Raw genomic sequence first — 24,036 nt, forward strand, 5'->3', positions numbered from 1 at the left:
GTATTATATATCGCATACAATTCAAAGACAATAAAAATCATATTAACAATTAGCTTGTTTCCAGAGAATACACTATCTGATGTCACATACTTAGTGTATTTAACTTTCGCGCTCAATCAATCAATTAATACTGGATCTAAAAAGCGATACGAGAATATTAACCGGAAACATACTATTTAGTGACTTGCAACTCTTCTGTAAGCGACAAGGACGCCTTTTATTGTGCACATTTATGTTAAGTTTTCTTTTGTAATTATTTTTCTATATGTGTTGTTGTTGTTACATTAACCAACTTAATTTTTTTTTATCTGAACAACAACAACAACAACTTTACAACTTTAGGAGATATCCTTAAAATTGTAATTGAAGTAGATTTAATTTTATAGTCTTTTTGGCTTACGATGTTTGTTCATAAATTGACTATACACAATATTTTTTAAAAATTTATCTAATAAATATTAGAATCTTGCATATACTCATAGCTTTTCCAAACATATATAGCTCGTATAGCCTTGGCATTTTGTCCGCTCTGCCTCCCTATTAATAAGCCACTGCATAGATCAGAACTAAAATAGGTACTTCAAATTACTAATAACATAAAGTTTTCTAGTACTCCAACGTTAGCCATTTTAAGTCACTATTACATACGAGTATGCGACATATCGAACTGTGCTGAAGACTGTTCTACTTTTTTTAAAGTAAAACATAATCATGCGACCAAAAATTACTAGTTCCTGATAAGGTGATTTTGGCATAGATTCAAAATGAATGCATGTCAAAATTATTATAAAATCACACCTGTTTCCATAGTACAATATGATAATTATTAAATGCATGATGTATTGCTATCTAATAGACATAAAGGACAAAAACGATTGCAACCGAAATAGAGATCATACAACTCGTCGAAAAGCTAGTAGTTCAGTTAAACAAAACAAAATAGAATCTATAAAGCAATATCACAAAGCTCAAGTACCTACAAATTACTAGTATTATAAAACCAGTAAATTTATATATTCATACAACTTGAACGTTTAGAACTATATACATAATAAAAATCAAATTATCGGGCTGTATGTACTTAATCTTTTAAAGTTTACAGTTCCAGGTTTATCAAGATAAAAACTAAATTCATTCCTGAATTTCAAATATACACAAACGCACTTGATAATTAAAAAAAAAATCTTTATACCAATTGTAAATTATTCATAGTTACGATGTACAGAACACAATCAATACCGAGTCCGATTACTAAAACACTGCCAATATACATTCGTTAGGTCATAGTTAAAATGTTACATTTATTCTTAGGCTATAGTTAAAATATCGACATGGTTTATATGTTACAACTTACAGTACATATTAATACTGTAACATGCAACTCAAAACATACAATAGTATTATTTTTAAAATGGCAACACTGCCCACTGTCAATTTTATAGTTGATCATTACTATTATTATACATGATATTATTTTAAAATCTAATATACGATTTTTTTTCTACTACTTGGTATACATCCAATCTGATGGGTTTGTTACAGACACGCATCATAAAATATGTAGATTGTAGATACTATTTTCTAATATTTGAAATCTGAAATTTTATAAAGATGTTAAATTGATACACCAATATAAACAGTTGCACTAAATTGTTTATTTGAAGACGTTTATAGGGTACCTAAGGTAGAATACTAATACAGTATCGGTATGACCAAGAGGCGGGCGGTAGGTATCTTTTTTAGAAAACATTTTCCCTAATACAACTCATAAGTAGTTATATTATACAAACTGTCATTCAAATATAGCTGTTTCCCACATAATGTACTATATAATAACCTGTACATTTTGTCCACAGATGGACCATACCCTGTATTGTCACTTACGATACTTCTTATCTCAATTTACGCAATGGCAATGCCGTGAACTTTACAAGTAAGCATATAAATAGGAATAACATATGTATATACTTACAAAGGTCATTATAATAACAATATGAAAATAAACACAAGAGTTTATATGTACTTGAAAATTTACACTCATGAACAATGTTACCATGATAATAAATTAGATTTTTAAATACTTTAAGTAAAATAATAGTAATGAAAATACAAAACTTAACAAAAAATTATGCTTTTTACCAAGACTTTTTCTACTTTGTTACAGTAGTAACAATATACAATATAGATATTTCTGAGATTTCCACAGATTATTTTAAGCATTTTATTGACATAATAAAATTATATCTTGATAGTAAATGAGAATTAAGCAGTTCCTAGACGCTTCCTTTGTGGATTTAACCAATAAAAAGTTCAAAACCTTTTAAAGAAATACTATTTTTATGCTCCTTCAAAGAAGGTCCCTTTTTTCAAACTACAATACTCCAATCAATATACTTTACGACCCATATTCAATTTGTGGATATTCGAAAGTTCAGCGATGCCGTCCACGCGCTGGATATGTGCTTGCACCTTCACGACTGTAGCGTCTCTCCTTGCGATCGTCCCGATTTCCACGCGACTTGTCGCGTCGCTCTCGATCACGTGACCTCTCCTTGTCGCGGGATGATCTAGTAACAATTAATTAATACAATATAATTTCTATTGCATCTATTTTATATGCTACTAGGGTAGCTAGCCCCGGTTTAGCACGAGTGTACATGTATTATACAAATAAACTCCTCTTAAATCACTTTATCTATTCCTAAAAACTGCATTATAATCAGTTGCGTAGTTTAAAAGAGCTAAGCGAACAGACAGTGGAAACGACTTCATTATATACTACGTAAAGATATAGCCCTGTATGGCAGCACAGGTATGCCCATAACTTTGTAAGATTTTATTACATTCACATAATATATGGCCTGCATAAAGTACCTCACAAAGAATGAAAGAATTTCTCAAATCATTGCAGTGATACTGGCGTTTCCTTTCTTATATAATAACAAAATCCGCTCTATCGCTCTGTATCACTAAAATATTTTTATATGAAGTAAATTCGATGTTACCATTATGTAAAAATCATCACCAATTGCAATTTCTTAGTTGAAACTGCAATTCGAAAACTGTTCAAACAAATCCCAGACGTACCGACCGATTTCAATGTTACAAATTGGAATTATTACCATCTATGTAACATAATAAAGCAGCGGATTTGATCAATCTAACTTCTTGCTCCTCATTTTAAGATATCCTGTATTTGCATCTGTCTACCAGATTTTGACTCACTACTTTAGTTTCGTTAGCTGTATTTCAGGATAGGAAAACTTTAAAAAAAAATATTTATAATTTTAAAATGTATACTCTATATGTTTTAGTCTCGAGTCTAGTAATCTAGTATATGTTCTATTAACCGAGTATACATTTCTTTACATTATATTTACATTTCATATTATTGCTACCTATTTGAATAAATATAATTATTGCCATACAATATTTTAATATGCTACGTTTCAATTGTTGAATTAATTATAATATATTTACCTGGACTCGCCAGCTGAGCGACTGTCTCGCGACTTGCGTCTAGCTGGCGTATTACTTGAACGCGACCGAGGCGACCGCGACCGTGATTTGCGACTCTTCGGTGAATATTCCCGTTCACTGTTTAGATTGAAATCGTCGAATCTGAAACACACAAACGTTACTCCACGCGCTGTATTTACACCTGTCGAATATCAATGGTTAAAATTGAACACGTTATATACATCATAAACATCCTTCGTATCCTTCTGTCGTTCCATAAGTCCTTTTGCGGATTTGGAGTACCATCTGCACTCGCGCCCTATCGTCCGGCAAAGCTGTAGAGAGCAGCTGCGGCCTACAGCATTAGGAGAATCCAAAAAAAAAGAACCTGTTACGAACGCTTTATATCATTTACTATTTCAGATTTTACCTCTCTGGTAATGGGTATACTGATAAAAGTAACCAAATTAATCCGAAACGCCATTAAGTGCGGATAATAACTGGATAAGGGCCGAATATTATGCCCAGTGGCATGCCTTTCAAGAGCTCTATGTCCAATAGTGGTCTGCAGTGGACTGATGATAATAATGTATGAGAAATTTCCATAAAATACAAATTAACCATTCTTTTAAACTAGAACAAATTATTTAGCTGTTTAGACCTTTTTAAACATATACAAAAAGACACAACATACTTATTTTTAGGGGCCTGTGAAGAGCTGTGACTAGATGTAGAGCTGGAAGATGAACTGGATGACGAAGACGAGCTCCTAGACCTGTTGACACACATATTAAATTATTCCAGAAACTTGTATTTAACATATCAAATTATATAACAGTGATTCATCAATATCAAATTTAACAGTCCTATTTTTAACAAACCTTTTACTGTTTTTCGTGTCCGGAGACGCTGAATTGCCATTATTTTCGACTGTTTCCGATCCATTCCCTTTTGATGTCTCTCCACCTTTCGTCTTATCGGCCGTTTCTGTTACATCAATACATTTATTATATAAAGATAAATACAAACATTGTAACTATATTGGGTTTATTCAATATGAAAACTGACCAGTTTTAGAGGAATTGCCTTGTTCTTCATCACTGCCCCATAAATCATATTTAGAAAGATCAGCATCATCACCTGATTCTTCATCATCCTCTTCATCACCGTCACCTTCACCTTGGGATCCAGATGGTTTACTCTGAAACAACACAATCAAACTAATATCCTTATTTGTCTAAAATTATTTCCAACAAAAGCTCCAGTTGACTTTTAAAAATTATAAGCCGATGACAAAGTAGATTTAAATACAAACCTTTCTTCTTCTCTTTAATTTCTTGCCATTTGCTGTCTTTTTTACGTTCTTATCTGTAGTTTTCACAGTTAATTTGAGTCTATTTAACATTATAGGTTTTGGTAGGGCAAAACTTTTAAAATTTCCAATTACTGGAGCATTTTGATTTAAATTTGCCTTGTTTTCACTTTTAGTATCGTCAGTAGATATAAGATTCAGATTTAATTTTCTTGTGACATTAGAAGGAATAACCACTGGACCAGGATCAAAAATATCACTTAAAAAAGGAGTATCACTAGTAGCTCCATCCAGCTTTTCTAGTTCCCTCTCTATGCTACCACCGCGATTTGTTTCCTTTTCCCATTCCTCATCATTTATAATATTAATAGCTTCGACATCTTCGTTTTTATCACTGTCATTAACTTGTATAACATCATCAGACTCATTAAATCCACTTGTATTGGTACTGGAATTTTGAGTTAATTGCTGCAAGTTCTGAAGAGCTAGTAGCAATGTATTTGTATTAATTCCTGATAATAAATTGCTCAAATCCATTGGTGCTGATGGTTGTAGTGGTTCAGTTTGTACTGTTACTTCCTCAATGTCACTTTCATGGTGTGGTGATGGATTGGACTGTGAGATCTGAGTATCAGATGAATCCTGTTGATTACTAGTTACATTATTTGAATGATCTGATGCAGAAGACATTCCATTGCCACTTGGGTATATAGTAACAGATTCTAAAATTTTTACCCTTTTTGATGGACTTATATTTTTTATTGGATTTTCATGAGGTATGGTTATAGCCGATACTGACTCGTTATTAAGTATTTCTTCCGAAATAGACATAATTCCATTAGTTACATCTTGTGGAATTGCATCAGGTCTAGTGAACAAAAGTTTTGGTGACATGTTTACTACAGATTTTGAATGATATGTATAATCACTTTCTATATCATTCCTTTCTTTTCGCAATCCTATATGATTAAGGGATTGTGCATGGTCTTCTTTTTCTTTGTTAGTCTGAAATTCTTTTAACAAACCTAACAACACATCATGTTTATCCCTAATAATGTCAACAGCTGCTGCATTTGGTATATCTTTATTCTTCTTTGGTGTCTCATTATCTGAAGCATATAAAATACTGGACATAGGACTTTGAACCCTAAGTGAACCAATACTGGGCGGAGATGGCGTGCGTTTTTTGTCTGGTGTACTAGATTCTTTGTAGAGGGCGTCATCATCATCATCCCACTCAGTTTCATAAATTTTGGGGGCATTGTCATTTTTCTCTAATTCCGTTGAATCTAGACTGTTTAGATTTCCATCATTATTCCCAAATATATCCATTATGCTTCTATTTTTTGATGAGGATTGAGACTGTACTATATCAAATACACATGATGAATTCGCTACTGAGCTTTCTACATTATTATTAAATATTTGTGGAGTTGACGAAGGTAAGGTATTTGGTCTATCAAATGGCAAAAAATGATCTACAATTGCAAAATGGTCAAATTCATCTTTAGTAAAATCATCACCAGTGTTCAGATTTAGTGGTTTCTGTACAAGTGGCTCTGGTAGTTGATGTGCTATTTGCCGCACTGGTTTCTGTGGTACTTGCTTCACCTGACTCTGTTCTGACTGTTGAGCAGTAACATAACCAAGTGGAGAAACAGAATATACATTGGTAGAAAATTCTTCCAGTGCTCTTGGTTTCAACTCATTTGGTGCAGGTTTATTTTTAACAATGGTTCTTCCATTCCCTTTCGCCCAAAATCCCTTCCTCTTTACATTATTTTTAAATTCTTGATAATTCTTTGTTGTTGATCCAAGTTTTGTAGGTACATACTCATTTGAACAACCATCAATATCTACTGTACTATGTTCCTGATTTTTTACTCCCATATTACGCAAATTTGACATATAAATATTACCAGTTGTTAATGGAGACTTTTCTGATTGCTTTGCTGTACTATATCCCATAAATGTTGATGTTTCAGATATACTATTTTTCACTTTAGCAGCTGGAATACATTTCTTTGATTTTCGTCTTATTTTTCTACCATCTTCAAAAACTCTTGATAAGAAATTGTCTTCATCACTATGATATGAAATAGAATCTGAATCTGAGTCCTGATTAAACTGTCTATCTGAAGTATTTGATGGATGATTTAAGTTCTTTAGAGGTTTTCTGGATCTAGATTCTTTACTTCCCCTTTCTGAATCTGTGTCAGGATAATTAGAATCTCGACTATCACATGAACTAGAACGGGTTTGCTGATTTGTCGAACATGACTGGCTTCTAGCTTGTGATACCCTACCTTCTCCTGCACTGGAGCCACCTGCTACATTGGTTTCATTGTCTATTCCACCAATTAATAAAGTTTCTACACTCACACTTCTGTGGTTCAACAATGGTAGAGATTTTGTAGGAACAGGTGTCTTTATTTTACAATCATCATCACTATCCGATATAATAGGAATTTCATCAGGATTTGGAAGTCTTTTGATGGTTTTGTTCTCTAAACCAGAAATAATGTTAGCAGTTGGAACTGAAGCTGATGGTTTCTCAAGACTATCTTTCTTTGTTTCTAAGTGGCTATCCACTAAGCAACCAGTAGATAATAGACGTTGTCTCCATGCAAATATGGTTTTAAAGTCAGGTGCTGGTTTATCATATAGAGATTCAAATTTATCAGTACTAATTTTACAATTATTATACACAATAGCAAAAGCCGCTGCCTTTACTCTTTCTTCCAAAGTGTATGTTACTTGGAAATCTTCAGCAGGAGTTAATCCAGTAAACTTATAAACCACTTCATTATTGGTTGAAGACACCCTATTCTCCATAACTGGATTATATGTTTTGACTGTGGCAACATCAGAGTCTCGCTTCATTTTTTTTGGACCAGTCTCATAGCCAGAAGATACATTGTGCTCTCTATCACCTGCACTAATAAACCTCTTTCGATAATTCATACCATTTGTTTTTAAAGTAGGCAACATATGGTCCTGCCTATGATAGTTTGTTTGTGATTGGAGTTGATTCCTCCTAAATGCAGTTTTAGATAGTAGGGGTACTTCACATACAGATCCATCACTAAGGCTACCATTAGCATGGGCTTGTTCTTTGTTAACATATGACACTTTTGATGCTGGTACAGGCATTGCAAGATCCGAATTAGTTTCCATCTGCAGTACTGTCGGTGGCATTTTTTTGAATGCTGCCCCTTCAGTGATGCCAACCTGAAGGAACAGGAAAAATAATCTCCACTTTAATAATGATGTGCTTCAAAATTTTATTGCACTTACATTAACATCAAATCTTCTTAGCTTCAAATGCTTTCCCCTAGATTTTTATAAAATTTTTAAAATAAAAATTAACTATTGTTTTTAATATTTCAAATTAGGAATACATATTAATAAGGACTGGTAAATAAAGGTATTAAAATAAAATTATATTTTAACATAAATAAAGTTCATTGTGCATTTTCTAGATAACACAAATTGTGGAGCCATTTGTGTGTTCTAGACCAGAACTTGAAGAATTCCTAGTTTTCAAGCAAAAAGATTCATGTTCCAAGATATTCTTATACTTACATACAATTGTAATTGTTTCATAATTTATTATTGTTCTTAACAAATATGGTATACAACACTAACACTGCCTAAATCATTTATATATTAATAATATAATATATATCCTCTAAATTGAATACCAAAAACTATAAGGGTGAATATGTGTTAGAGCTGCATAATGCACAATGAATATAAGACATTAATGTTAAGTCTGTAATGTTAATAATAAAGGAACATTTCTATTAAACAGCTTGTAATTTATAGAACTCACCTTATCATGTGCTTCAGGTTTGCGCTTACGTTTCTTTCTTCCAAATTCATCATATTCATCATCTGAGGAGGGTTCCCGCCTACGATATTCCACCACACCTCGCTCATTGTACCCTCCCCCATATCCTGTGCGTGCTTCCACCTGTTAAATCAAAGTTACATAAAATATTACATTTTACTGTACTGGCCAATAATATTTACAATTTAGATATATACATACTTCGCCAAACTTCGGTGCATTACAAACATTGCATGTCTGACGCCGGGCCCAATTAACATTCGCACATTTGTTGCATTGCCAATCGTCTGCATTGAACAAACCGCGGCTCTTTTCAGCAGCTGATTTCCCAATTTCTGTACCAAGTTTCTTTTTAAAAGGTTTACCACTATCTGGTCGTTCTTTATTACAGCGGTAACATGAGACCCGTCGTGCGAAATTAATATTACCGCAATTCGCTTCAGGGCAAATCCAATCGCCGTCGTTCATTTTGTTTAATGATATTTTATTTCCTTCTATACTACACTAATACCATTTTAATTGATAAATGTCTCTCGCAGTTTAAATCACTAAAGGCGAAGTACAATCTTAAACAAAATGTAAATAAAAGGTATAACTGACGGCAATCACCAGCTTCAAAGAAAACCAAGCTCACTTTCCTACGAAAAGAAATCAAGCTTGGGGGCAGCCATGACATATTCGACAATAAAAAAAAAAGCTGTCATAGACAGATATTTCCGGTTAAATCTACGTAATGTATAATAGAGACGTAACAACAACCTATTTTATATATCCATTATCTATTTTTATACTAGTTTTATGATCGTGGGATATGACATCTTACATTTTTTTATTTAATAAAAATATATAGTTCCCTATGGACGTTTTTCGAATTGTTGCACTATGAGATACATCACGTAGACACTATTCCTTAACGGCGCATAAGGACTTGAGAGGCTGCGGTGGACAATGACTTGGCGAGGAAAAATAAATCAGTTAGCTCATCGTGTGTAATTAATTCACAAAAATTTTATTTACTATGCCAATGGTGATTGATGATTTTCTTCCAAAGGTGGAATTACACGTCCAAAAAATGCAATGAATTGAATTCACGGCTTAGAAATCTAAACTAACTGACAGGCAGAGCATCACACCATGAAATACAATATACTTATTTATAAAACTAATCAGAATCAGCCAATAATTAAACGGTTTCGGAATAAAGCACACAGAACTATAACTGCTGCACCTCTATTAATCAGAAGAACTAAATTGCCTGGGAATGAGAGCGGTCAGGGAAGAAGTATAACAGAGAACAAGAGAGATATACTAATAGCTTGCAACAGCGCTACATGAGCCATTGAATTACAGAAGGGTAGTACGTCTTGCATGACATTTTATTCACTGATAAAAAAAAATATATAAAATGCGTCTAGAGGTACAGTTCCAGTCCCATCCGTGTCCCATCATCAGATTCCCACAACAAATCAGTTAGGGGTTTATTGAAGCGAGCGTATGATATAGAAATGGAATCGCTGAGATTTTTAGTATGAGATGAGACTGATGTAATAAGAGTAAAAATAATGTCATGTGAAAAACAAGTAGGTTGGGAAATAAAATTCGCGGGCAATACTAGAAAATTATCTAGCAACACTGATTACTTCACTCGCGCGCATTTATTTTTCACTGTCATGAAGTTATAGTAAATTGTTTATTATTTAGTTTAGTATATTAATTAGTCAGAGATTATATTTTCTATTATGAATAATGTTTTATTGTATTATAACAAATATTGGTAAAGTGTAAAGCTGCTAATATAGGGATTATAACAAAAATTCACTCGTGTTATAATATGAATCACCAACCAACTGGATTTCGCCTTATGAAAAAGTACGCGAATTATGTATTGCATTGTATAATTGCATAATGTTATCACAAAATGTATGACGATGACAACATTTCTTGTACTCCAAAGCGGTATGCGCTTTCCGAAGTCACAAATTCACCGAATTATGTGTCGCCGACAGCTAACCTAAAGTTACTGACTAGTGTCGCATTGCAATATCCTACACCGCCGCCAAGCATCGTCCACCGCAAAGAAAAGTCTCTGCAAATACTATGCGACAGGTACTGTGCAATTACCCTTTCAAATATACAGAAACTTATAATTACTAAATTAAATAATACTTAACTACTCGGAATTGTCGAACACATTTATTTACATTTTTAATTGGGTACCAGGCGAGAAAAACTACACACAGAGATGACCAATTAATTAATTTTTAAAAAGGAGATTGATAATTTATACCTTCCGTAATACAAATAATCTTCATTCAAATAAACTTGATATAAGCACTTGAATAGTCAAAATTTTTATTCTATCACACATTCAGAATACAGACTCATACATATAATGAACAGGAATTTTGCATGTTGCTGTTTTAAGTAGTTGTGTTACTGCATTGCATGTTTAAGATTTTTATGTGAATAGTTACTTGAGTAATAAAATAAATCAGTCATAATAATCAGAGCAAACCAGTCCCTACAAGCCGCACCTGTTCATGAGTGTAACAAGTGAGCGAGCCATCATAACACTCAAACATATTTATTCTAGCCCAGTCACCAGTCCCACCACACCAAGTTATAATTTTCTTTATATTTCACAGATTTCTTAGCCTTTTTCCTCTACATGTAAACAGCAGTCTCGAAATTCAATTGGACACTACTGCAGCCCGGTTGGGTGTAGAAAAGCGAAGAATGTATGATATAATAAATATTTTGGAAGCTATGCAATGTGCTGTTCATAAAAGGAAGAACACATATCTGTGGTATGGTGGATCAAGGCTGAACTCTTTTTTGAAGACATTAAAGAAACAAGGAGAGCATCTGAAACTGTCGGAAGCCCTCCGTGGCAGAGCACCTAAGCCACCTGCTCCTAAACATAAAACACTGGGAATCTTAGCTCAACGATTCCTGATGCTATTCTTAGTAGAACCTCCTGTAAGTACTGACTATTGTTTCTTGTAATATATATTTAAAGCTCAATAGTTTTATCTCACTAAACTAAGGTACTAGTTCAAATTAAAAAAATATTTTAATGTTAGATAACCTAATTATTGATAAAGGATATATAACATCAAGACTAAAGCATGTCAAATAAATGATATTTTTAAGTTTAACCATTTTATGATTAACCCTTCGATCATTTTGACACAGATCTGTGCACCCCCCTTATACAGTATTACTGTCTTGTCACATATCTGTGCCTGCAAAACCGTGATGTCTTTTTAACCAATTTTATCCTTTTAAAAAATAAAATAAAATTGAAACACATTTAAAAAAAAATAGGTACACTGCACACATACTGCCTCTTCTCTTTCAGTTGCAGCAACAGATGACAGACATTTGGGTTAACAATGAATAGCTGGATTCATTGTTAATCATAAAAATATAAATTATCATAAAACTCTTCTCTATTACCAATATAAATTTGTATTGAACAAAAATGAAATAGATTTTTGTTTGATGTGTCAATAATAATTCCCCTAGAGCATAGGACTTAAATAGTTTTTGAAATATAGTTGTATATAATTTTCTATTTACAGAACACATTAATAAATCTGGAGATGGCTGTAAGTGTCTTAATTGATACATCTACTAAAAATCAGACTGTACTCTCACCTGAACAACAGGATCGTCAACATAAGTCCAAAGTCAGGAGGCTGTATGATATAGCCAATGTATTTATTTCAGTTGGTCTCATAGAAAAGGTATCTGGCAATTCAATATTAAAGAAGCCAGTGTTTAAGTATATAGGGCCATTTAAAATTAAGAAATGTGATAAGTATGTCAACGCATCTATATTTGTAACTTCTAATGTGATCACTGCCACACCGTCCCCCATTACTCCGCTTGTACCAGCCGATATTCTGAAAACACCGACATTTCATGTGTCTGCTGGGAGGTCTAAAAGAAAGTTGGAATTCACAACTCCAAATTCCAGCAAAGAACTGAAACTTGGTGTCACCACACCACCCCACACTCCAACACATAAGTGGGATGAAATTTTACTGGTGGCTGACATGGAACTGACTAAGATTAATAATGGAACACTGTTGTGATTTATTATAAAAAAATCATAGTTTTATACATATTTTTGTATACTTTATAGTCTTCCAGGGGATCTATAAGTCTCATATATTATTTAAAATGTTTTATTTAATAACAAAATTACATAAACTATGTTCCTATAGTTAAATTTATTGTTATTTAAAGCAGAAATTTTATCATTGTCCCAGACAATAAATTAAAAAGTGCAATGAAGTAACTGTTATATCATAAAAAATACCTGTATTTATGGGGTTTTTTATGATAATGTATAAAATATAATGTTTAAATGAACTTTTGATTAATGATGATTATATTTTATTGATTGTTTATGTGGCAAGTGTCACAAAATCCTCCAAGTATATACATGTTTATTCTACAAATTAAGGATCAAAATCAATGAGTTTTTGAACGGATCATATTGCTGCTGTCAAGACATTTACAGAAACATGAATGAACTGTTATAAATGTATATTTTTTATTCAAGCATTTGTTTGTTCTTAAACTGCCATTTTTGTTTTTAATATCGCAAAAGTGCCAACCTGATTAGTCAATTCTGTTTAGTAGGAGTACTTAGTAAGAGGACTTATTTTTTTTTCTAATATAGTAAGGTAATCTGATATTTTCATTATGTTCTACTAAAATATTAGAAAAAATTTAATTATTACATGACAGATGAGGAAAAATTTAAGAAATATTAATTAATATATAAATGAATAAAATAAGTTTCCTATTCAAACTGGTTACATATGTAAAATATAATTTTGCAACTAGATGTTACTTGTTCTTATAGTTTATGTATGTATTGTTGAGTATTTTAGCGCATGTTTTGAGTTTGAACTTTTATTTGCATTATAATGTGTTGGCATTTCCTGCCTCCTTCATTTTACAAATAAAATATGTTTTGTTTCTATCTTATATATGTATTTGATAAAATGCATATATTGTGCATTCATAGTACAACCAAAACGGCTGTTCACCTTTTCGCCAAAATAGTTTTGAAATCGACCTTCCTTATCTTTAAAGCCTAGTTTTAAATTTATAATAAATCTCAGTTAGCAGCAATATGATTAATATATGGAGTAATCAATATAGGAAAAATTATACGAAGTAACTTTCTTATTGTGAAATGTAAATATTTTGTAAAAGCAGATAATATTTAAGTGTTAAAATGAAATAACATGGTATGTATACAAAATATTAATGTTATTTTATTATTGGGTTGCCAGTTGTGCTTTAACTGTATAGCACTTATAACCAACCCTCAGAGTATTATAACTTTGCCCCTGGGAGAGTCCTGGGACTGACTTTATATAAGTAACAATGACAATTACTTTGACATAATATATTGTTTTAATAATGTTTTCTTAAAACGCAGCTTGTTTATGTTATGGTTTTTAGTTCATTTAGTACACAATGAATTTATGCATTAATAATTATGTCAGGTTTATGTATTTTCACCCTGCAAAGAGTTATACGCATGATTTCCATTTGGTGTTATGCATAATAAAATGAACTATAAATAGGTTTATTAAAATAAATTATGCGTAAAGTGAGGAATAACTCAATATTCTTGTTTGACGTAAAATATATACCTAAGTCTATTTTTTATCTCTGAAGATTTATACTTATACCTAAAATTGGTGTATTATTAATGAACAAATATTGAACATTTTAACAATCAATGTGATCCAAGAAGAGATAGAACAATAAATTTATTAGAGAACTATATTTTAATTTTCGCTGTATAATTTGTTTGTAGTTACTAACTGGTCTATTTTGAAGTCTAATCTCAATATCGATTTAAATTCAATCTATTTTTGTGCGTTTATTTGGAACATTAATGAAAACTAAACCGAATAAATAGATAACAGTGTTACTTAGTTCATTTATTAAACACGAAATATGGAATATAATATTGCTAGTGTATACAAAGGAAATACGTGAAAAGCGAAACTATACAAAACATTGTCGTTCTAAATTAGAATCATTGTCAGTGTAGGCCAGTTGTTGGCGGATTAGCTCATATTTTTCCATGCCTATGAATACATGTTTGCTAAACGATCCATGATGTTTGTATGAATGCAGCCTGTCTTCCAAACTCTAATAGAGTGAAAATACAAGTTTTATAATGTAAAAGATTTATGACAAGTTGCTTTATTATTTACTATTTGTTTTAAGCTCTAGGTCTATTAAACGATTTGAAATTAATAGATTGTCTTATTGCTTACCCTATTACTCCAATGTATCGGATAAGTGACATGTAACGGTAAGTCTTTCATTCAGTTTTCGTTTTGCTTATAATCAATCATTTATTAATATTCTATTATTAATCCTAATTACCTCTGAAGAAAATAAAAGCGGGATTTCCCATTTGCCTGCTGTGGGTTATAACTTCATCCAATTGAGGGAACAGGGTTAATAATGTGAACTAATACACCAATGCTAGCAAAGTACCGTGTCAGGTTGTGCTCCACGCGGTACCCCCTGGAAATCATTGTGATAAATTCCTGGTAATTTGCTAGAATGGGCTGATCTCACTCGTCAATATTTTATCTTAACGTCCTCCACTGGTGCCCTGCTAGCGTAAAACAGTTATCGCAAGCGTGGACCATTCCATTAATACTAATAAAAAAAACAAAATGTCCTGGTATGAACGAAACAAATAAAACTACAAATTATTAATGTACAGAACTATTTATATACATGTCATTGACGAAAACAGTGTTTTAAAACAAGTAAGTATCAAAATTTTTATATGTATACATTTTACAGTATGTACAAGATATACGTAATAAGAAATAAGTTTGCAATCACATAGAGAGATTAAACTAGTATATTAATTACTCAATCACCCTGAACTAATTTCAAGTAATTTCGGCATACAACATTAATATTTTAATCTCTAATTTTAAATAGTTTAATATAACTTCCCGTTTTTAGAAGTAAATACCACATCATTACATATTGTTTTATAATTAACTTACCAACTCATCCTTATTTTGAATTACAAATTTCGATAAATATACTGTTTACGCACAGAAAAAATATAATTAGAAATTAAACATGGTTTTGGATTAGGACACCAAAATAAGTAATTAATTATATAGCAAAATAAATAAATTCAGGCCTTACCTACTTTCAGTGGCTTTCTCTATTGATTATTCACGTTTGATATATTTCGAGACTATAATAATATGAAGCCTGTTGTAATATAAATTAGTGTCACAATGCAGTTAGTGAAAAGCTGACTTAAATGTGTTATAATGATTATCTTATCGATATTTAGCTTATAAGATAGAAAATACGTTTATACATTATTTACCTATAATTTTAAATAGATATTATATTTTTTTTTCAAAATTTCACGCACAAACAATCTTTGAAATTAAAATTAGATGGAAGATCTAAGAGTTTGAAACAATAATGCATAAGAATATAATAAGTACTATAAATTACAATTAAGCTATAATTAAAAAATGCTATCAACATTCTCAAAAATATAATAGTGAGCAGTGTCTAATTGTTTTTCTACAACATTTTGACTCCAATTGACTACGGCAAGAATTAATTAATAATGAACTAAAAAAATACCAATACTTACAATTTTAATACGTTTATAAATAATTATTTAATTATATACATTTATTACATATTCCCTGGTACTGTGTGAGATACCCACAGAAACAAGTATTAAAGAAAACAGATAAGTAATATGGCTTTTATGGAACTGGTGGTGAGTGAGACGTCGAGATGCGACCGGGTGGCGGTAGAAACAGTGGTAAGTAACTCTGTCACACTTGCTCAATCATTGGGAACTGATCCGAGTCGTTGGTAACGGGCAATGTCTCCGAGTCAAAGAAACTCGCGTGCAGCGCCACCACTGTCACAGTTGCGCCTGAAATACAAAATAGGTAACTAAATATACAATATTATATTGATTATTTAATTGAGAATATAAAAGCTATCACATTGGCAAAGACACTACTACTCATCTACATAGTTCATAACCAAATTAAAAATTGATTCGTAGCCTATAAAGACCAGAGCATACATACATATTGGGATGCCTGCCTTTTAAGCTATCGTTTAGTAAACTTATTATTATTTTGAAAATAGAACTAGGCTACTGCAATTTCGGATCTGATTTGAGTCTATATAACAGTAATATAATATAAATTATAATGGCACTGTTATCAGATGTAACCACGGTCATTTGCACATAACGTCGTCATGTGACGTTCATTGCGTTTTCCTTTAATTTCACTAACCTATTTTACACTTTAAACCGAAATACGATTTACGAAGCAAGCCATGCCATAGGTGAGAGTATCGGATCGGAAATGTAAAATACCAACTTACCGAGAACCCAGAAGAGAACTGCTCCAGCACCAGCAAGCCAACACAAGGCCATGGAACCAGCGGCCGCTAATCCGTACTGCTGTGTCTTCGTTAATTCCCAACTACCAATCTAAATACAAATAGATAGGATTAGATTTTCGTCATAGAGGCAATATACTTAAGGAAAATGTTGCGCTACAAGAAGTAATAATAAAGATAAATTTGAGCCAGTTATTTTTTACTTTCTGCTTGCAGAACAATATTTAAAACCAACCAATACTTTTTCAATCAATAGTCATCGCACAAGGTGCTGGGCGGGAATTTCGTAGCTCGTACAGTGAGAATTTTAATTACAAATCCTGTGTCACCTTTATTATTTTTCTAATTTGTTTAACGCACAATGAACAATATATTATTACGGATAGCTCGTAATAAGTTCGAGCATACAAAGTATTTCATACTATTCATAAGACGAAACAAAATATGAAATAAAATATGGTATGTATAAAATTTTTAGAAACAATGATCACTAAATGTGTTAAACTAAACAATGACAATAAATCTATTGTACCCCAGACTATTCTGTATTGTTTAATTGTATACATTACAGCTAAGGAGTATATAAAGCTCCTTTTGGAAGCACGGCGATTTTGTAATCAGATTTCTTAATGTAAAACTGCATTTATTGTAGAAAAACTACTGATAACTTACTTTAGGCTGGAAATAATAATTAATCGTTTGTTAATTTAACATTTTATTTTATTTTATTTTCATATACCGACTTCAATAAATATAACTTTTACCTTCATCTGGGCCTCTTAAACACATTTGGCACTAGCATAGATTGCCATCGATTCTATTCTACCTACAAAATACCATTAACTCACCTTCCAAGTATTAGGTCCGGAAGTCAGTTTTCTATATCCGAAAAAACTCGCTACCATAGCTATTAGCAGCAAAGGAGATGTAATGCTGTAAAATACACATAGTAAGTTTAGATAATGAATAAAAACTATTCTATGTAAATATAGCCTAGGATCTATTTGAATCAGAAATTGAATTAAAATCTGTTTAATCGTAACACAACAATAGTAATTTCAATATTAATTGAAATTACTACCGTTGTGACCTTTAACAAGAAGCTTCTTTAAAATTGGATTCACTAAGGTTAAGCCTGGCTAATGATGCGGCCGACCCTGCCTTTGAAACAGGCCAATCCAATAGATGACTAACAAAATCTACCTTCTTAGAAGTTAAGATAGATGAATCCGAAATTTAAAGCCTATGTAAAAAAAATAGAGCCATTGTCAACTATCGCTGTTGTTGCTATCATAAATAATGATGAATTCAATTTAAAAAACGAAACAGCTTGTTTATGCTGTACTTACAGACAATATGCAAATAATCCCAGGAAAACCACTAAGTAATTAGCTTGAAAATATTCAATGTTTCTATAAAATCGTCGTGAAAGTCGCGGTATTGAGGGTGGAGCCTGTAACAATACATTATTTTTATTAAATACCATTGATATCATAATATAGGAAACTCGTTAAAATTCAGAATAACAGGTACATTTATCCAAACAAAAAAAACCTATTAAAAGAAATGTTTGGTATATAGGATTTATGTTTTCGGAAACTTTTAGTTTGGAAAACAGAACACTGGTGCTTACACCCGAAACAGTTTAAACTATTGCGTTGATACTACTACGGATAACAACAGTAAGTCCACAAACTAGCAAAATAATTCTCAAAAGATTCTATTTTCTCATACATATCATTTGAAATCACAAACAGACACCTCGACTATATCTACACATGTAGCACAAGTACTACAATTTATAAGTAAATAAAAGTCTTAACTAGCCGGTTGGTATATTGATAGCAAATCCACCACTAAAATACAGTTTAACATGAGCATGCGGATAAAGTCACTGTTAGAAGTTCGTTATGAAATAAAGAAAACTAATTCCCCTCACTTTAGCCACCAATTTTACGAGATTTTTTAATGATGATAAATAAGACCTTAAAGTTGTCTGTCGCAACAAATTGTGTCCATGGCCGCCGCGATGCGATGACGCCCATCAGCAATGCAGGACCAGCTCCACTGCGGACATGCTGAACAAGTCTATAAAATAAAGAGAGAATATTCATATTTAAAAAAACTGCTAAATAGATTGGATGCATTGACCCAAAGGCCTTAAGATTCATTATAAATATTGTGGTAATTTTGAAACCCATTTAATTCTAAATTTCATTCATTTGGTTCTAAAATTAAGCATATTCTCTTTATAGCAAATCTTCACTTTGTTTTATGTATTTGGAACAGCAAATTAATAACAATAACCCTGCAAAATTCATACAGTACCAAGTCTAGTTTTGGGACTAAGCAGAGCTTATGGGTGCTGGACAACTGATATAAAAACATACTTTTTATGTAAATACATACTACATAGTTTACATAAAAAGCAGCCAGATGAATACAAACAATCACACTCATACCCCACCTTATGGTAAGCAGTAATCATTGTATTATATACATGAACAACACTATCTTTTATCAACCACAATACAACTGATGTATTGCCATACCAGAAGATTCAGATGTTATGCTGCTTACTTAATCTGTAATTTTTCTGCTTAATCAGCATGCTACAAGTAAAACACAGCTTATAAAGCAAGGTGCTTAGCAGTTGAAGTAGGTACCCATGCAGAAGACAATTGCAGTTTACCTTTAGAGGCTTTCTTTAGAATTAATGTATAAATAATTGGCAATGGCAGTATCAACATCCATGTTGGCAATGAAGGTGTTGTCTTAGCATGACTGAGAGTATTGTTTAAGTAAAGCTTGTTACCAAATAATCCAGGGTGTTTCAAGCTCCAAATGCTGCTATAAATGATGCGTCTTGACTAAATCAATCTAAACAGTGATAGCTGATGACCATATAAATATAAATAAAACGGTATTGTAATTTTAGGCAATTTAAGGCAAAATTTATAGAGTTAAATATGTGATAAACTTTAATAGTAAAAAAATATTAAAATAAAGAAATTAAAACAACATACTATAATTATACAAAATCATTTTAATTAAACTTAAATAGGATTTTTGTTTACTTGTACTTTTCAAAATAGATTTTTAAATGTATGGCATTTTAATTTCCATTTTCCAATTACAAATTGACTATGATTCATACCAGTTCCTCTATGTTTCTTACATATAATTGTTGCTTAAAAACTCCAATACTATTTTAATAATTATATGGGAATGGAATGAACTTACTTATTATGTTAATTCATTTAATTTTAATATTTAAAATGCAGTAATTGCAGTTTTTTTTTTCTGTTCCTTGTATATCCGCAATCAGTAAGTGTACTATAATCAGATTGGTTGGTAAATGACTATGCAAGTCTGCAGTCCAGTGAGTGCACAACTTTTTATTTACATGATGCCTCCGGCGCTTTGATTAGATTTCAAGACCCGGAGTACACTTTATTCAACTCCAATATTTGTGTCATTTTCAGACGTTTTAGGGGGTTATTAACGAGTAACCTCTGGGCTAGCTCATTAGGGTGGACACTCAGCCGAGCCTTATATTTTGAGCTTGTGCTAGCAACCTCCTCTCGTACTGTTGGTAAATTCGAGAGTTGGTTATAAACCATGCTGCCTTAAGAATGGTATTTAAGACGGCGTTCTGGGACCGTTAGAGAATTTCAATGTTGGAGTTAAATGCAATAAGTTGATAATTATTTATGAAACATAAGGGACGAGTATGGGCTGGAACATGGTATAAGTGAAATTGTAGTTATATCAAAATACAATTAGGAATGATTAAAAAGCCAATTAATATACGAATTACTAATTATTACGGTAACCAATATTATGTAAATTTTGATATAACTAGAATTCATAAATTCCAATCTAATGTTAGTAAACACATTGATAATATAGATACTCACATATTTAGGCCAAAATTAACAACTGTTAACCATGAAAATGATAAGCAAATAAACACAAGCCTGAACACGTAAGTATCAAATGTTAGTGTAGACTTACAATTCCATATCATTGACATACTTTTGAAAGCCTCTCTTCTCCGTTGTTGCATTCATTTCTCCTGAAAGATCTATATTTACGTTTTCGGCCATTATGATTAGTCGTATTTAATAATTATTTACTTTACTCTAAAAATAAATAATAATAAATACGTTTTGAGATTGAGGAATATTGTATATTGAATTGACAATTAAATTGATTGAATGACGTGAGGACGTGACAGAGATGACATACGGCAAAATTGACCTTTAATTTGGCTGACACTAGTCACCCGCACATCCCTAGGCGGTGATGGATGGATTATTTTGATAATATCCACGATTACGACAAACAAGCATACGGCGTATCTGTTAGTATATGGTTACCATACCACAGAACACTGATACCATAACCTATGAACGCTAAGCTGTAATATAAGTGTACGCGGGAGAAAACTCCTCTGAAACTGCACTGCTTATTTCTCATCGCAGCCCGGAAGACGTCTACTGCTGGACATAGGCCTCCCCCAAAGATCTCCACGACGATCGGTCCTGTGCTGCTCGTATCCAATGCCTTCCAGCGATCTTGACCAGATCGTCGGTCCACCTTGCTGGAGGCCTTCCCACGCTGCGTCTTCCGGTTCGTGGTCGCCACTCGAGGACTTTACTGCCCCAACGGCCATCTGTCCTACGAGCTATGTGCCCTGCCCATTGCCACTTCAGAGTCGCAATTCTTCGGGCTATGTCGGTCACTTTGGTTCTTCTGCGGATCTCCTCATTTCTGATTCGATCACGCAGAGTAACTCCGAGCATAGCCCTCTCCATTGCCCTCTGAGTGACTCTGAGCTTGTTGATGGAGCCCATAGTTAGCGACCACGTCTCTGTTCACTGGCAACACACATTGGTCGTAAACCTTCGTCTTGAGACACTGCGGAATTTTGGACGAAAAGATATATCGGAGCTTCCCGAACGCTGCCCGTCCGAGTTGGATTCGACGATTGACCTCTTTCTCGAAATTGGATCTACCTAACTGGATAGTTTGCCCTAAGTATACGTAGTGATCGACAATTTCGAGTGTAGAATCTCCGATTTTTACGGGAGCAGGTACGACATGGACGTTTGACATAATTTTCGTCTTGTCCATGTTCATTTTAAGACCCACTCCTTGTGAGACTCTACTGAGGTCTTCGAGCATTTTGCTAAGGTCTTCCAGGGTCTCAGCCATGACCACGATATCGTCGGCAAATCGAAGGTGATTGATGTACTCGCCGTTAATGTTGATGCCAAGCCCGCTCCAGTCCAGAAGCTTGAAAACATCTTCCAACGCAGCAGTAAACAGCTTCGGCGATATGACATCGCCTTGTCCGACACCTCGCTGCAGTTGGATAGACTTCGAATTCTGGTCGTGGAGGCGAACTGACATAGTGGCGTTTTCATACAAACATTTCAACGCCTCGATATATCGATAGTCAATTTGGCACCGCTGCAGAGACTGTAGCACAGCCCACGTCTCGATCGAATCAAAGGCTTTTTCATAGTCCACAAACGCCAAGCAAAGTGGCAGGTTGTATTCTTCGGTCTTCTGAATTACCTGCCGCAGCGTATGAATGTGGTCTATGGTACTGAAGCCTTTTCGGAACCCGGCTTGTTCGGGAGGCTGGAAGTCGTCAAACCTGCGCGCGAGACGATTCGTGATGACTCTCGAAAACAACTTATAAACATGGCTCAGCAGTGTTACGGGTCTGAAATTCTTCAGAAGCGATTTGTCTCCCTTCTTGAAGAACAGAACCACCACACCTCTTTGCCATGCTTGAGGCGTTCTGCCCTCGAGGATGACGGAGTTGAATAGCTTCTGGAGGATACGTAAAACAGGTCTACCTCCAGCCCTCAGAAGCTCAGCAGTAACTCCATCATCGCCCGGCGCCTTGTTGTTTTTAAGTTGTTTAAGAGCCATACCAATCTCGTACAGGCTGACGTCCGGGATATCTTCGGTCTGCTTATTTCTATGGGCTGAATTACATATAATTTGTAGTAGTATTTCTTCTTCATATTAATAAAATTTTGTTAAGTTAGGAAAATATTTGCTATGTTTAATTTGCAGTGTCTAGTGCAGTTGCACTGTCCATCTATTTACTGATAACATTATTTTTGTAATTTTCGTTTCCCCCTCCCCCCATACCTCGCCTGGATACTTTGTAGATATGTGGATAAAAACAAATAAATCTTGTTGGCGATGGAATAAATAAATAATGTGTCCATTTCATAACATAGATAACTATTATATAATACCTACACGCAGAGCATATCTTACAAATGAAAATAAAAAACAGCCAGGAGTGCGTCGGACCCAGTATAAGACGGGTTTTATAGCTTATTTACCTGTCTGGTCTAACATGATGTTATAGCGGGTAGGAGATTGTTGGATATGGGGCTCCATCTAAGATATTAGACGCCACTGCTAGTAATAATGTCGTATCACATTGACCTCCACGTGGTCCCTCTTGGAACCCAGCCTGGCTGATTCATATATATATTCATTAATAAACCACGATGGACCGAAAGACCTTACTTCACCTTTGTTCTGTCATCCTCCATTATATACCGTTAAAACCGTCGGGTGGACCTATTCATACATAAATATAACTTTATGTCATATCTCAAACATTATGATTATAATAATTAAGTTTTTGTTTAGTAGGTGATAATGTTATGATCTACCCACCTGTGCTAACATTATACCTGGCTAGTCGCCATTATAGGATATTTTGAATTATTTTATTACGAAAATAAATTTACATCAATCATGACGACCTAGTCGGTTCCAAATGTTTAATATGTAATATATAGACGATTGTAATAGTTAAAGAAGAGTATGTAGGCTTTTTTGTCCAAGATTTCAGTAAATTATAGGATAAGATCCTTCAATAATTCAGAGTATTCAACTCTTCACC

General features: G+C 33.2%; 3 protein-coding genes across 4 annotated transcripts; 1 reads left to right on the forward strand and 2 right to left on the reverse strand.

Moving 5' to 3' along the window:
• Nucleotides 1-650: 650 nt before the first annotated feature.
• On the reverse strand, nt 651-9,296 carry LOC131844403 (probable serine/threonine-protein kinase DDB_G0282963). The gene is made up of 8 exons (XM_059193288.1): nt 8,826-9,296; nt 8,607-8,747; nt 4,775-8,002; nt 4,528-4,660; nt 4,341-4,446; nt 4,154-4,234; nt 3,481-3,621; nt 651-2,567 (listed from the first exon to the last, which is right to left on the reverse strand). Exons 1-8 carry the CDS (start codon nt 9,090-9,092, stop codon nt 2,432-2,434), a joined length of 4,233 nt encoding a protein of 1,410 aa, XP_059049271.1. The 5' UTR covers nt 9,093-9,296; the 3' UTR covers nt 651-2,431.
• Nucleotides 9,297-10,278: 982 nt separating this feature from the next.
• Nucleotides 10,279-14,904, forward strand: LOC131844304 (transcription factor E2F7-like). The gene is made up of 3 exons (XM_059193152.1): nt 10,279-10,730; nt 11,270-11,603; nt 12,209-14,904. Exons 1-3 carry the CDS (start codon nt 10,543-10,545, stop codon nt 12,722-12,724), a joined length of 1,038 nt encoding a protein of 345 aa, XP_059049135.1. The 5' UTR covers nt 10,279-10,542; the 3' UTR covers nt 12,725-14,904.
• Nucleotides 14,905-15,402: 498 nt separating this feature from the next.
• On the reverse strand, nt 15,403-21,305 carry LOC131844299 (prenylated Rab acceptor protein 1). 2 transcript variants are annotated; one of them, XM_059193145.1, is made up of 6 exons: nt 21,129-21,305; nt 19,076-19,178; nt 18,440-18,543; nt 17,939-18,023; nt 17,073-17,181; nt 15,403-16,608 (listed from the first exon to the last, which is right to left on the reverse strand). In XM_059193145.1, exons 1-6 carry the CDS (start codon nt 21,197-21,199, stop codon nt 16,505-16,507), a joined length of 576 nt encoding a protein of 191 aa, XP_059049128.1. In that variant the 5' UTR covers nt 21,200-21,305; the 3' UTR covers nt 15,403-16,504. The 2 variants fall into 2 exon arrangements, with proteins under 2 accessions (XP_059049128.1, XP_059049127.1); XM_059193144.1 differs by having other exon boundaries at nt 21,108-21,305.
• Between the last annotated feature and the right edge of the window lie 2,731 nt (nt 21,306-24,036).

This window comes from Achroia grisella, unplaced genomic scaffold (assembly GCF_030625045.1).
Source record: "Achroia grisella isolate CSIRO2021 unplaced genomic scaffold, CSIRO_AGI_Agris_v1 utg402, whole genome shotgun sequence".
NCBI classification, from domain to species: Eukaryota; Metazoa; Arthropoda; class Insecta; order Lepidoptera; family Pyralidae; genus Achroia; species Achroia grisella.

Bases quoted from the DNA above. Each gene is read 5' to 3' on its own strand.
- LOC131844403 (XM_059193288.1), bottom strand. From the start codon at position 9,092: ATGAACGACGGCGATTGGATTTGCCCTGAAGCGAATTGCGGTAATATT. The intron at 8,748-8,825 runs GTATGTATATAT...TTGATTTAACAG, and splicing joins ATGCACCGAAGTTTGGCGAA to GTGGAAGCACGCACAGGATA. The intron at 4,447-4,527 runs GTCAGTTTTCAT...TTGATGTAACAG, and splicing joins AGGCAATTCCTCTAAAACTG to AAACGGCCGATAAGACGAAA.
- LOC131844299 (XM_059193144.1), bottom strand. From the start codon at position 21,199: ATGGCCGAAAACGTAAATATAGATCTTTCAGGAGAAATGAATGCAACA. The intron at 18,544-19,075 runs GTCTTATTTATC...GTATTGTTACAG, and splicing joins TTGCGACAGACAACTTTAAG to GCTCCACCCTCAATACCGCG. The intron at 16,609-17,072 runs GTAAGTTGGTAT...TTTGTATTTCAG, and splicing joins AGTTCTCTTCTGGGTTCTCG to GCGCAACTGTGACAGTGGTG.
- LOC131844304 (XM_059193152.1), top strand. From the start codon at position 10,543: ATGTATGACGATGACAACATTTCTTGTACTCCAAAGCGGTATGCGCTT. The intron at 10,731-11,269 runs GTACTGTGCAAT...TATATTTCACAG, and splicing joins CTGCAAATACTATGCGACAG to ATTTCTTAGCCTTTTTCCTC. The intron at 11,604-12,208 runs GTAAGTACTGAC...TTCTATTTACAG, and splicing joins TATTCTTAGTAGAACCTCCT to AACACATTAATAAATCTGGA.